This window comes from Scyliorhinus torazame, chromosome 3, assembly GCF_047496885.1.
Source record: "Scyliorhinus torazame isolate Kashiwa2021f chromosome 3, sScyTor2.1, whole genome shotgun sequence".
In the NCBI taxonomy this organism is placed as follows: Eukaryota; Metazoa; Chordata; class Chondrichthyes; order Carcharhiniformes; family Scyliorhinidae; genus Scyliorhinus; species Scyliorhinus torazame.
Window position 1 is genome coordinate 296,141,395 of NC_092709.1, and position 14,662 is coordinate 296,156,056.

Genomic DNA, 14,662 nt, shown 5'->3' on the forward strand with positions numbered 1-14,662 from the left:
GTATGAAAATGGACTCGAGGTAGAAGGTCAGCTCTGATTGTATTGGATAGCAGAAGTGAATCAAGGGGCAGAATGGCTTACTCCTCTTCCTGTTTCTTTTGTTGTTATGTAGGCAAAGAGGGCACAGTACCAGAAAAAGAAGTGGGGCGGCGAGTCATTGGACTCAAATGTCAGCTTTCTAGTGCTTGCTTGACAGAGCTCAAAATTGTTAGTACCAATAGTCCATTCTCAGCTAACTGAACGGTACACTGCACAGGTTGAAAGGAGAAACGGAGCCAAATGCATGTCCCTACTCAACCTTATTCAGTAGCATTTTAAATTCATATTCTAAACACTCAAAACACTTGACATCTAATGAAATAAATTTTACAATCACTTTACAGTCTTGTTTTACTTTTACCATCACCAATATTAGACAATTGAATAAGATCTACTGTAACCAATTTTATGATTTTAAAATTGCTTTGTTGTCCCCTTCGAGAGGACAGCATTCCAGCAAATACTGTAAAATAGTTTGAGTTCTCACAATCCTCAAATTCAAGAATACGTACTTTTGAAAAGTGATGCCTTCATAAAAAGAAAAGCGAACCCATTGCAGCCTAGTTATAAAGTGCCCTGAAGCCCCCACACCCCTCTGAGAGTGAAGGGCAGAGCTCAACTGAGTTTTGATCACAGGTATGGCTTTGCGGAGAATAGTTCAAATACCTCCAGATACACGAGAAGAAAACCCATTAGAGAGAAATGTTGCCCTGGGTAATTCTAATTTCATCTCCCCTGTGAAGCATGGGAATGGGAGAAAAGAAACATTTTAAGAAGGGAGATTCTAACCAACAGAAACCATTTGTGTTTTTGTCTTCATTAGGCGGAAGATGAACGCAACTATCACATTTTCTACCAGCTGTGCGCCTCGGCCAATCGACCTGATTTCAAAGGACTGAACCTAAGTAAGTTTGCTTGTCCAACTCGTGTTATACTAATGCAAAAAGATGCAAACTCACTGTCCATTTGCCATTTGAATTTAATCTCAGCAAAGCCACTGTCCAGGGAACTTTCTCGCCATCATACTGGTTATTAGAAATCAAAGTGTTAGTCTGAGAAGATGTTTATTGGCTGCTGATCATTCAAGGAGCTGTTTAGCACAGTGCTAAATCGCTGGCTTTGAAAGCAGACCAAGGCAGGCCAGCAGCGCGGTTCAATTCCCGTACCAGCCTCCCCGAACAGGCGCCGGAATGTGGCGACTAGGGGCTTTTCACAGTAACTTCATTTGAAGCCTACTTGTGACAATAAGCGATTTTCATTTCATTTCATTTCATGTCTTGCCAACATATTTTGTCTTGGTTGTTTTTCCTCAATATTTTTTTTTTGAATTTAGCGTACCCAATTCTTCTTTTTTCCCCAATTAAGGGGCAATTTAGCATGGGCAATCCACCTTGTCTGCACATCATTGGGTTGTGGGGGTGAGACCCACGCAGACACTGGGAGAATGTATAAACTCCACACGGACAGTGATCCGGGGCCGGGATCAAACTCGGGTCCTTGGTGGCGTGAAGCAGCAATGCTAACCACTGTGCCACAGTGCCACCCTTTCCTGAATAAAATAAAGAAACCGCATTGTAGTAAGACCTGGGAATTATCCCAAGTGCTTTGCAGCTAATTAATGGAGTGCTGTCATTGTTCTTATGCAATACACCAGACAGTTTGTATACAGCAAGGTCCCATAAACACCAGTTACAAATTTTTCTTGGTGTCGTTGGTTGAGGGGTTAACAACGAATAGGGCATCCACAGGATTCCCTGCACTTATTCAGATACTGCTGTAAAATCTTTTACATGTTTACTTTATAGGTACCTTAAACTATCTTATTTAGTTTAAAAATAGAGAAACCCAGAGGTGTTTATGCACAAATTTTGAATTGGCAGGACGGGTTAACAAAAGAATTAATAAAACATGGGATCTAGGACTTTATAAATAGAGGTATAGAGTATAAAAGCCAAGAAGTCCTTCCACAGTTTGAAGATGTATATGTTAGGTGGATTGCCCATGTTAAATTTTCCCTTAATGTCTAAAAATGTGCAGGTTGAATGAGGTTATGTGGATAGGGCAGGGGAGTGCGCCTAGGTAGGGTGCTCTTTCAGAGGGTTGGTGGCGACTCGATGGGCCGAATGGCCACCTTCTGCATTTCTATGTTTCAATGATTCTAAATCATGCCAAATCTGTATAAAACACTAGTTTGATCCCAGCTGGAACATTTGGTCCAATTCTGGGCACCACAATTAAGATAGGCATGAAGGCTTCAAAAACATTACAGAAAAGATTTTCTGGAACAGTTCCAGGAATGATGGATTACAGTTACATGGATAGTCTGGAGAAGCTGGGATTGTTTTCGTCAGAGAACAATGAGGGGAAATTTAATAGTGGTGTTTAAAATCATGAAGGTTTTGTGGGCTAAAAAAGGAGCTGTTTCCAGGGGCTGAATGGCCAACAACAGAGGGCACCAATTTAAGATGATTGACAGAAAAAATGAGAGACAAAATGAACAAAAGTCTTTATTGCACAGCCAGTGTTTAGGATTTGGAATGTAGTGGCTGATTGTGTAGTAGATACAAATTCAATAGAAGCCTTCAGAGGGGAATTGAATAAGTACTTGAAAATAAATTGCAGTGATATGTGGAATGGTTGAAGGGTTACGACTAACTGGATTGCTTTTTGAAAGAGCCAAAGCAGATTTGATCTGTTCAATTCTCTGATTCTATAATAGGAATGAAATCTGACTTTGGTAGCACAAAATGAGCTCTAGTGAATTGGCAGCTATTCTGAGAATAAAAGACACAGTTGATGTGATGTTCCACATGTAGATAAAATCATACATAGATGCAGACGTAAGTGTGATTATTTTAAATTGATTTTGTTTCCCCAGTGGACAGATGGCATTAGATTGAAGGAAGTACAGTGTTAGCTGTGTCTCTTCTGGGTACCATTCTCTCCTCTGAGTTGCAACGTTGTAGGTTCAATTCCCACTTGAGCACAAGTCTAAACTGACAGTCCAGACTGACTGAGGGAGAGCTGCATGGTCAGAGGTACCAGTTTTGGTATTAGACATTACACCAGGGCCCTGCCGACTCTCGGGTAAACATACAAGATGGTGCCATTTCTAAGCAAGTTATTTATCCCCAGTATCCTGGACAATATTCATCCCTCAACCATCTTCACTCTAAACAGATTATTTGGTCATTTTTGCAATATTGTTTGTAGAACCTTCCTGTGAGCAATTTGGCAACTGCATTTCCTGTGATATAGCAGTGACTGGACTAAGATATTTCAGTGGCTCTAAAGTGCTTTAGGCCACCTGAGGCTGTGCCAGGCACAATATGGAGGTCAAAAAGCTGTTCAACAATGCTTGGTTTGGGTTTTGCCACTCAAACCCAGACCCCATTACAGCTAATTCATCAATGATCCATCATAAGCCAGGAGTGAGAATGTTTATTAATGAGTGCACAGTGTTTAGTACCGTACACAGTTCCACAGATACTGAAGGAATCTGTATCTGCATGCAGCAAAATATGGACAACATTTAGGCTTGGGCTGATAAGTAGAAGGAACAGTGCACTCAATGAAAGTGCTAGGAAATGGCCATCTCCTACAAGAGAGTGTCTAACGACCTCCATTTGACATTCAGAGACATTGTTATCATTGAAGTCCAACTCCGGCATCTCTATATCACTGAAGTCCCTATCATCTACATTCTGAGGATTACCATTGACCAGGGACATAATTGAACCAGCCATTGTGTCGCACAACAGCAGTTCAGAGCAAGGGGGGGGTAGTGGATTTTTGTTTTAAATTTAGAGTACCCAATTCATTTTTTCCAATTAAGGGGCAATTTAGCCTGGCCAATCCACCTACTCGGCACATCTTTGGGTTGTGGGGGCAAAACCCACACAGACACGGGAAGAATGTGCAAACTCCGCATGGACAGTGACCCAGAGCCGGGATCGAACCTGGGACCTCGGCGCTGTGAGGCAGCAATGCTGGCCACCGTGCTGCCCCAGGGGGTGGAATTTAATGAAGCCCACAGAGTAGGACATGTGGTTCGCAAGTTGGCATAATTAGGTGGGAAGCTATGTTTCAAAATATCTGACGGGGAGTTGAGATGCAGCAGTAAAGACAGCAGTGTCTTTGTGGGGAGGTGGCAAAAATTATGCTGGCCTGTATTGGCTTCTTACTTGTAATACATTTGCATGCAATGAATCCGTATTCACATGAAACAGTTTTTGCATTTAGTGATACCTTCAAGATAAAGTCAGTGGCGCACGCGGCTCTCGTGGCACCTGCTTCACAATCATTCCAGGGTGGCATACACCAATTGGCTTTGTGCAATTGTGATTCAGGCAAGTGGTTAACCATGTTGAATCCTGTGGCAAAAGGGTAGGATGGAGAGAGGGTGGTGTTCAGGTGCAGGACTGTGAGGAAAGGAAGGGAGGGTGGACAGAGTGGGGTGTTCGGATGAAGGCATGTGTGGAGGAGGTGCCTAGCATCTTGGGTGTGTTGGGAATAGGGGTAGACATTGGTGAGTCGAGCAGGGATTGAAGGATGGATGAAGGACCTTAAGAGGGGATGGCGCTGTCAATGATAGGGTCCTGAGGGTTTGATTCTGGGTACTGGAGGGAATGGCTTTGGGTGACTGTGATGGACATTCTCTGGAGCGGTGGGGTCCTGAGGGCACAAGTCTCCTGGGGGTCTCCTGCAGTCATGCAGGGAAATGCCCACGGTCTCGCCTACTGGAACTATTGGGGTCCGAGTTGATGGGAAAGAGGAAAACCTTAGGGTGTTGTATGAGTCCTTCCTGTTTATTTCCTTTGTTTCCATTTACTTTATTATATTGATCTGTGGGCCCATTATTGGGATGTGCCTTTAAGCAAAAGACTCAAAGATGTAACATTCTGCTTGCCAGGACACTATGTTCCCAAGTTTTGTATTTTGGAGAGAGGAAGCCAGATTCCTTGGCACCGAGTGGATCTTAGGAATCTGGTTTGGAGGCAGCCGGTTAACTGGAAACTGGTGGGTTGGCCAGGACAATGTACTGCCTGACGATGGTTACTGATTTTGGTCACGGTCATGACTTGCTGTACTCTTTTGTGTAGAGATTTCTTGGAAAGACTGTTTGGAGAGTGAGAGCGAGAGGCTGAAGATCCCTCCGTCTTTATCAGACTGCAAAATACTACAGCCAAAATTGCTTGCTACTGACCTGGCTCCTCCCATTAATTACATTATCTCTATCCCATTCATGTCCCATGACTGACTTACCTAAGTCTAAACACAAATGGGTATGATCTAACTGTTTGTAAGCTGCAGTACGAGTGAGAAATATGTATAACTAATTGCTCCAGTGTGAGTGGTTCGTATGACTTATGAACTTGATGCCTGACAATTATAGGAAAAAAATACTTTAAAGGATATTCATGAAACCGCGTTCCACATTTGCGGATTAAAAAAGTTTGCCAAAACGATTAGGTAAACCTTATCCAATACAATAGATCTTTACTACACTAACATGTGCTGCCATTAATGATGTTTGTCTCTCCTCAAATTAACTCTCTCTTTGATGAACTTGGTTGCGTTTTAGTGTCTTGTAATGTAATTATGGAGGTTATTTGAGGGAAGAACTGAGAACAATTACAAGGAAAGTCTTCATTACATATTGGAGTATAACATATATCAGTGTAGTGAATACAAACCTTGAACTGGAAAGCTATCTGGTTATCAAAATGGTGCAATTTCATTGGGGGACAGTGGCATTGTACTGATGTTACTGACCTGTAATCCAGGGGCCTGTAGCATTTGGGTCCAATTAATTTTTAAACCTGGAATAAAAAGCTTGCCCAAGTCATGGTGACCACGAAGTTACTGGATTGTTGGAAAAACCCATTTGGTTCACTAATGCCCTTTCGGGAAGGAAATGTGCCGAAGGGCAGGATTTTCCATGCAACCCGCCGAATGTTTCGTGGCGGCAGAGTCGGTGCAATATTGGCTGGCGGCGGGATCTTTGCCTAGAATTCACCCCTTACCGCTGGGAATCCTCCGGTGGGGGTGTGCTGTCGGCTTGGCTGGAAGGTGCCACTGGTGTATAGGTTGGCATTGCTAGGGGGTGGTGCCGAGGCAGTGCTGGGGATGAGGCAATGCCAGGGGGTGAGGCCAGGGGCAGGGTCTCTAGGGCACCCCATTTGGGGGTGGGTGGGGAGGTTTTCCCTGAGAATAGGGGGATTCCCTGATGCCATCGAAGATGGAGGGGAGGGGGGGCCGTCTGGTCGGTTTGGATCACCCTGATGCCTGCGTGGTGTGGGAGGGGTGACCAGACCGTTGACTGGTGGGGGGCGAAGGTTCGCCCTCTGCTTTCGAGGGTTGGGGCCTTCCCCTTGTCTGTCAAAGATCCTGTCTCGGGAGCCTTTAACTGCACTTTGCGATTGGGTCACCCTTTAAGAAGGATGCCCGGATCTGTGTGTAGCCAGGCTTGCTGGCTCTATCAGGCTCTGCCCCGCCACTGTTACGGCACAAAATATCCAGATGTATATTGCTTGCGGTTGGTCAGACATTTCTGGCTTCAACATCGATCCAGTGAGAATGCCAGACAGATTCTTTGCATTCCTGGGATTTAATTGTACATTGTCCTCATTGTTTAATTTATATGAATCCTAGGATTTATATATTAATGCTTTTTTATTCTTCTTTTTTATCACCTGGTGTTGAAATCAGTACCTATAGTGAATCATCTCTCTGAAACACCTTTGTCGGCCTCCTTCCTAATCTGCAAAAATCAATATATTAATCTCCTGCTTTACAAAGAAAATAAACCCCTTTCCTGATGATTTAAATTGCCGGCAGCCCTTCAGTGCCTCACCTTTGTCCACTTCTGTACCATCCCAAAGACAATGTTTGATTATCCAGGTTTATTTCTCTTGACAAGTTGTGTGGGAGAACTGGATGCTTTGTAGAGAGGAGAAACATTTTTGACTAGCTGCTCAGTGCTAGAGAGGGAAGGATGACAACTAACAATGAGAACAACGTAATTCACTTTAGTGTAGCATATAAGTTATATAAGAAATGCCTGAATTGTGCAATTTGATCAAAGCCCAAGTGATAAACTGTATCATGAATCTCTCAAAAAAACGCAAGTATTGGAATGAGCGAATATCAGCTTAGCGTATGAATCCAAGGAAGTGATTGTAACAGTGATGTTTTGGAATGCTGACTGACTATTTTAAATATGGTGGACAGTGCTGAATGTAAAAAAAATGAGGTATTTTGAGAAGGGAAACAAAAATGGGTTGTAGGTTTTTGTAACTGAATTACAATGGGGAAACTAAAGGAATATTTTTGGAGGGGAGAGCTGGAAGGAAAGCTGAGTTTTTGATTTTTAACTCACTTTTCATAGATTCATAGAATTTACAGTGCAGAAGGAGGCCATTCGGGCCATCGAGTCTGCACCGGCTCTTGGAAAGAGCACCTTTCCCAACCGCACACCTCCACCCTATCCCCGTAACCCAGTAACTCCACCCAACACTAAGGGCAATTTTGGACACTAAGGGCAATTTAGCATGGCCAATCCACCTAACCTGCACATCTTTGGACTGTGGGAGGAAACCGGAGCACCCGGAGGAAACCCACGCACACACTGGGAGAGCGTGCAGACTCCGCACAGACCCAAGCCGGGAATCGAACCTGCGACCCTGGAGCTGTGAAGCAATTGTGTTAATCGCTATGCTACCATGCTGCATTCGGAGCAGGAAACTGGAAGTCGGCCATGGGGAGACCTGGGAAGGTTTGTATTTTCTTTAAAAAGGCACTTGCCTCCGAGATTTCGGCCTCATTCTTCCAGCGGAGAGGGGAGCGATTTTTGGAGGAGAGAGCTGGAAGGTAAGCTGAGTTTTTGATTTTTAACTTGCTTTTTCGGAGCAGGAAACCGGAAGTTGGCCGTGGGGAGACCAGGGAAGGTTGTATTACCCAATAAATTTGAACGGTGAGGAAACGCAAGACACTACACGTGTAGTGTCTCCCACCATCCCTCCTCCTCTAACCTTAAAAAACAAAGACTCAGTGCTGTGAGCAGGTAAGTTATTACTTTTTTTCCCCTCTTTTTTACTGAGAGACTAAGTAGAGGTGATGGCAGCTAGGGCAATGGAATGTTCCTCCTGCAGAATGTTCGAGGTAAGGGAGACCACCGGTGTCCTTGCTGACTTCACCTGAGGGAAGTGCAGCCATCTCCAGCTCCTCACAGACAGTGTTAGGGAATTGGAGCTGGATGAACTGAGGGTCATTCGGGAAGCTGAAGGGGTGATAGATAGAAGCTACAGGGATATAGTTACACCTGAGAACAAAGGTAGCTGGGTAACAGTTAGAGGTGGGAAGAGGAGGAAGCAGTCAGTACAGGGATCCCCTGTGGTTGTTCCTCTCAACAATAAGTATACCGCTTTGGATACTGTTGGGGGGGATTACCTAGCAGGGATAGGCTGCAGTGACCGGGTCTCTGGCACGAGGTCCGGCTCTGGGGCTCAGAAAGGAAGGGGGGAGATTAGGAGAGCACTAGTTATAGGGGACTCAATAGTTCGAGGTACAGACAGGCGGTTCTGTGGGCACGGGCGAGACTCTCGGCATTGTTAATTAGAGATAGTATAACAGCTGCAGAAAGGCAGTTCGAGGAGAATCTGCCTACGGAGGTAGCATGGGTTGAAGTCAGAAATAGGAAAGGAGCAGTCACCTTGTTGGGAGTTTTCTGTAGGCCCCCCAATAGCAGCAGAGATGTGGAGGAACAGATTGGGAAACAGATTTTGGAAAGGTGCAGAGGTCACAGGGTAGTAGTAGTCATGGGTGACTTCAACTTCCCAAATATTGAGTGGAAACTCTTTAGATCAAAATAGCTTGGATGGGGTCATGTTTGTGCAGTGTGTCCAGGAAGCTATTCTAACACAGTATGTAGATTGTCCGACCAGAGGGGAGGCCATATTAGATTTGGTACTTGGTAATGAACCAGGGCAAGTGATAGATTTGATAATGGGGGATCATTTTGGAGATAGTGACCACAATTCTGTGACTTTCACTTTAGTAATGGAGAGGGATAGGTGCGTGCAACAGGGCAAGGTTTGCAATTGGGGGAAGGGTAAATACGATTCTGTCAGACAAGAACTGAAGTGGAAAGGTTAGGAACATAGGCTGTCAGGGAAGAACACAATTGAAATGTGGAACTTGTTCAAGGAACAGATACTACGTGTCCTTGATATGTATGTCCCTGTCAGGCAGGGAAGAAATGGTCAGGTGAGGGACCCATGGTTGACGAGAGGTTGAATGTCTTGTTAAGAGGAAGAAGGGTACTTGTGTAAGGCTGAGAAAACAAGGTTCAGACAGGGCGCTGGAGAGATACAAGATAGTCAGGAGGAACTGAAGAAAGGGATTAGGAGAGCTAAGAGAGGGCATGAAAAATCTTTGGCGGTTAGGATCAAGGAAAACCCCAAGGCCTTTTACACATATGTGAGAAATATGAGAATGAATAGAGCAAGGGTAGGTCCGATCAAGGACAGTAGCGGGAGATTGTGTATTGAGTCTGAAGAGATAGGAGAGGTCTTGAACAAGTACTTTTCTTCAGGATTTATGAATGAGAGGGGCCATATTGTTGGAGAGGACAGTGTGAAACAGACTGGTAAGCTCGAGGAGATACTTGTTAGGAAGGAAGATGTGTTGGGCATTTTGAAAAACTTGAGGATAGACAAGTCCCCCGCGCCTGATGGGATATATCCAAGGGTTCTATGGGAAGCAAGAGATGAAATTGCAGAGTTGTTGGCAATGATCTTCGTCCTCACTGTCAACAGGGGTGGTACCAGGGGATTGGAGAGTGACGAATGCCGTGCCCCTGTTCAAAAAAGGGAATAGGGATAACCCTGGGAATTACAGGCCAGTTAGTCTTACTTTGGTGGTAGGCAAAGTAATGGAAAGGGTACTGGGGGATAGGATTTCTGTGCATCTGGAAAGACACTGCTTGATTAGAGATAGTCAGCACGGATTTGTGAGGGGTAAGTCTTGCCTCACAAATCTTATTGAATTCTTTGAGGAGGTGACCAAGCACGTGGATGAAGGTAAATCAGTGGATGTAGTGTACATGGATTTTAGTAAGGCATTTGATAAGGCTCCCCATGGTCGGCTTATGCAGAAAGTAAGGAGGCATGGGATAGTGGGGAATTTGGCCAGTTGGATAACGAACTGGCTAACCGATGGAAGTCAGAGAGCGGTGGTGGATGGCAAATATTCAGCCTGGAGCCCAGTTACCAGTGGTGCACCGCAGGGATCAGTTCTGGGTCCTCTGCTGTTTGTGATTTTCGTTGATGACTTGGATGGGGGCGTTGAAGGGTGGGTCAATAAATTTGCAGACGATACGAAGATTGGTGGAGTTGTGGATAGTGAGGAGGGCTGTTGTCGGCTGTAAAGAGACATAGATAGGATGCAGTGCTGGACTGAGAAATGGCAGATGGAGTTTAATCCTGAAAAGTGTGAGGTTGTCCATTTTGGAATGACAAATATGAATGTGGAATACAGGGGTAACGGTAGGGTTCTTGGCAATGTGGAGGAGCAGAGAGATCTTGGGTTCTATGTTCATAGATCTTTGAAAGTTGCCACTCAAGTGGACAGAGCTATGCAGAAGGCCTATGGTGTGCTAGCGTTCATTAGCAGAGGGATTGAATTTAAGAGCTGTGAAGTGATGATGCAGCTGTGCAAAACCTTGGTAAGGCCACATTTGGAGCACTGTGTGCAGTTCTGGTCGCCTCATTTTAGGAAGGATGTGGAAGCTTTGGAAAAGGTGCAAAGGATATTTAACAGGATGTTGCCTGGAATGGAGAGTATGTCTTACGAGGAAAGGTTGAGGGTGCTAGGCCTTTTCTCAATAGAACGGAGAAGGATGAGGGGCGATTTGATAGAGGTTTATAAGATGATCAGGGGAATAGATAGAGTAGACAGTCAGAGACTTTTTCCTCGGGTGGAACAAACCATTACAACGGGACATAAATTTAAGGTGAATGGTGGAAGATATAGGGGGGGATGTCAGAGATAGGTCCTTTACCCAGAGAGTAGTGGGGGCAAGGAATGCACTGCCTGTGGAAGTAGTTGAGTCGGAAACATTCGGGACCTTCAAGCGGCTATTGGATAGGTACATGGATTACGGTAAAATGCTCGAGTGTAGATTGATTTGTTCTTAATCTAGGACAAAAGTTTGGCACAACATCGTGGGCCGAAGGGCCTGTTCTGTGCTGTATGTTCTATGTTCTATGAATATAATTTATTCTCTTGGGGGGAAAAAAGCTTAAATAGAAAGCGTAATGGTGATTTGTAAAATATAAAGAATTGGGCAAAGGGTGAGAGTGGGGCAGATGCATGGACAGTTCTTCGCACAGTGTTATTTTCCTGTTGAGGCCTGCTCAAGTAATGCACCAGTTTTTGGGTTAGAAGTACTAACAGGTTTATCGTACCACTTTGAGGCATATCACAGTAGCCGATGTCCACTTTCCCTCTAATTTTCCTTGATTCCTGTGTCAATTTTCCACTGGGCCTCTTTTTGTTTTCTGTATCTTCCTCGACGCCGTGGCTGTGATTTGAAGCCCTGCCAACACCGATCATTCTTACTTCAGTCAAGTTCGTAGGAACTAATATACTAAGTGATTCCGTCTTTCTGTAAGTGCACTAATTTGTGACATTTATGGATTTCAGCCAAGTGATGTGTGGGCTCCAGAGATTGATCTCACACATGAGGCAAATCTCAAATAATACCATGGACAGATGTCTGCAATCTCTGATTGGCAATGAAAACTACATTGACTCTATTCTCATTAGCACTGCACACTTAATTATTAATTTGATTATATGTAGTTATATTATGGTTTGAATCTTTTGATATTCTGAGCACTGAAAGCTCTCCGGTTCTCATTTGTTGGGAAATTTAATTCCCAGCCCTGCACTCCAAAGAATTTGCTGATCACTCACAGGATTGCAGATCTGTGATCAAGTTTCTTTATTCTTTCATGGGATGTGGGCGTCGCAGGCAGGGCCAGCATTTGTTGCCCATCCCTAATTACCCTTGAGCTGAGTGGCATTTTAAGAGTCAACTACATTGCTGTGGATCTGGAGTCACGTGTAGGCCAGACCAGGTAAGCACGGCAGATTTCCTTCCCTAAAGGACGTTAGTGAACCAGATGAGTTTATACGACATCCGCAATGGTTTCATGGCTATCGTTAGACTTTCAATTCCAGATTGTTTTTTATTATTGAATTCAAATTTCACCATCTGCCATGTTAGTATTCGAACCCGGATCTCCAGAGCATTACTCTGGGTCTCTGCATTACTAGTCCAGTGACAATACCACTACACCACCACCTAGAAACCGAGAGGATTCATCTGATATATGTAATCAAATAAGATCTGATTCCAAAACATGAGAGCTTGGGACATGAATGAGCCAATCAGATCATCAAATCCCCTTTTCAATTTGATCATATTACATGGAATTTAATGCTCACCCACAAAGTGAGTTTGGAGGCAAGTGTCACCTTCCTGCCTCTACCCCAACTAAGTCCATGGTGGAAAGCCTTATGGACAGCCTTGCTCCCTGGCTACCAACTAAGGCCCTTAAGTGGGCTGTTAATCTCCACTTAAGGGCCTTATTCTACTGCCGTTGATATCATCCTGTTGAGGGTGTAGGTGGGCTTCCAAGGGTGGGGCATGTCCCTTATTCCAGAGCTCACTCCGTGCCTGTTGGAGGAAACTGGCATTGGGAAGGGGGAAGAGTCAGCTGAGAGCCTGCCACCTTCCCATGCTGCCAACCTGCCACCACTCACCTGAGCCTGAGTCCCTCAGCAATCCTAGGTCTGGAATGGATATAATACCTGCAACAGCCACTACCTCTTCAGTGGCAATGCTAATCTGTTGGCTGCAAGGGCTCTCAGCAACCCCCCCCCCCCCCTCCCTCCTGATGTTAGGTGCCTAGATGAGGCACTGAATGTCTTCGAATGAGCTGATCCCTGCCCCCCAGGAACCCCCAAGCAAAGGGTTTGCTTTTTGGGCTTCCCACATTAATTGCCCACTTAAATTGGCGGCAGGGCAGGGCCTTCCTGCCGTGGCCTTAATCAGGGCACTGATCAATCCCTGGTTAATTTCTGTAATGTACTACTTTAAGATGGGGACAGGTTTCAGCCAAGTGATATGTGGGCTCCAGAGATTGATCTCACACATGAGGCAAATCTCAAATAATGAAGGTCCTGCCTTCTCAACCTTGCCCCTCGCCTGAGGTGTGGTGATCCTCAGGTTAAATCGCCACTAGTCAGCTCTCACCCTTCAAAGGGGAAAGCAACCTATGGCCATCTGGGACTATGGCAACTTTCATTTTCTACTCAAGTTGTCCCAGATACACTCTAGTAACTCGTTTTTCAGGCTAGCTTTGTCGATTTCATTTGTCCAATATACATGTAGATTAATCATCTTTGAATCAATGTTCTGATGAATGGTCATCGACCTGAATCAATAATTCTGTTTCTCTTCACAGATGCTCCCTGACAGAGCATTTTCCAGCATTTTCTGAGTCCGTTCAAAACACTCTAAGAAGTTTTGATTAAATTCTTTGCAATAATGTTTATAGTGCATTGCAAAAATGTGACTGCTTAATACTTCACAGCGCAAGTTCATACACATCGTGAAAAAATAAGCTGATGTACTTGTAAAAACAGCATGCTGGTAACATGTCATATTTCATTGTAAATCTCATGTTGCTGTCTATCATATTGTCTGCCCCACCACTTATTTGAAAGGATACTTTTGACCTTCGAAACTCTTCGTAAGACAAGTAAAAAGATGACAATGGGAATACATTTTGGCCACCATTTAACATGCAGAATACGGGTACCATTTGGGTGAGTATAGTGGGCGCCTGCAGCGCCGAGAACGATCCTGCAATCAATGGAACTTCTTTTTCTGGCCTTGGTTGGGAATGCGCCGCCGAGGCTGCCCTTGTTTCACTTTGCCAGTGCAGGAAGAGATCGGGACGCCATTTTTAAACGCTGCCCCGATCTCTCGACACCCCACGGACACCACACCCTGGCCTCAGGCTCCCTTCCCCCCCCCCCACCCCCCCATCCTACTGCCCCAACCTCCCTCTTAGGGGGTCCTTGAACACCCCCTCACCCAACCTCCTAAGGGTAGAGCACCCCTAGGCAAGGCACCTCTGGGCTTGATCCCTGGCACTAACAATCTGACAGTGCCACCTGGGCGCAGTGCTGGGGAGCCCGGGTGGCAGTGTCAGGGTGCCCAGGCGGCAGCGAGTGCCAGGGTACCACCTTCTGGAGACCCTGACCGCCCGGGGTCTCCAATGGCCTGGGAGACAATTCCCAGGTGCCATTATGCCTGGTCCATGTTTGTGTGCACTGGTGCTAAATGACACCATGTGGTCTTTCAGCAGGAGACTCACTTGCGGGTAAGGGACCAGACTAGGTTGTGAAACGGGTGGCTGAGTCAAGTATTTTGCTTTTCGATGGTAGGCCTGGGGGGCAGCGATTCTGATCAATAAAAGGGTTCAATTTTCGACTGCTAAGATCTTAGTGTATTCTCATGATAGATATGTGATTGTGATTGTGATTT

At 45.1% G+C, this 14,662-nt stretch overlaps 1 protein-coding gene across 2 annotated transcripts in view; it reads left to right on the forward strand.

Moving 5' to 3' along the window:
• myo5b (myosin VB) overlaps nucleotides 1-14,662 on the forward strand; it is a 389,254-nt gene that overhangs the window by 184,496 nt on the left and 190,096 nt on the right. For both annotated transcript variants that reach the window (XM_072497425.1, XM_072497424.1), the window contains exon 7: nucleotides 863-944. In XM_072497425.1, coding sequence (XP_072353526.1) covers nucleotides 863-944 — 82 coding nt within the window. The remainder of the gene's footprint in view (nucleotides 1-862; nucleotides 945-14,662) is intronic.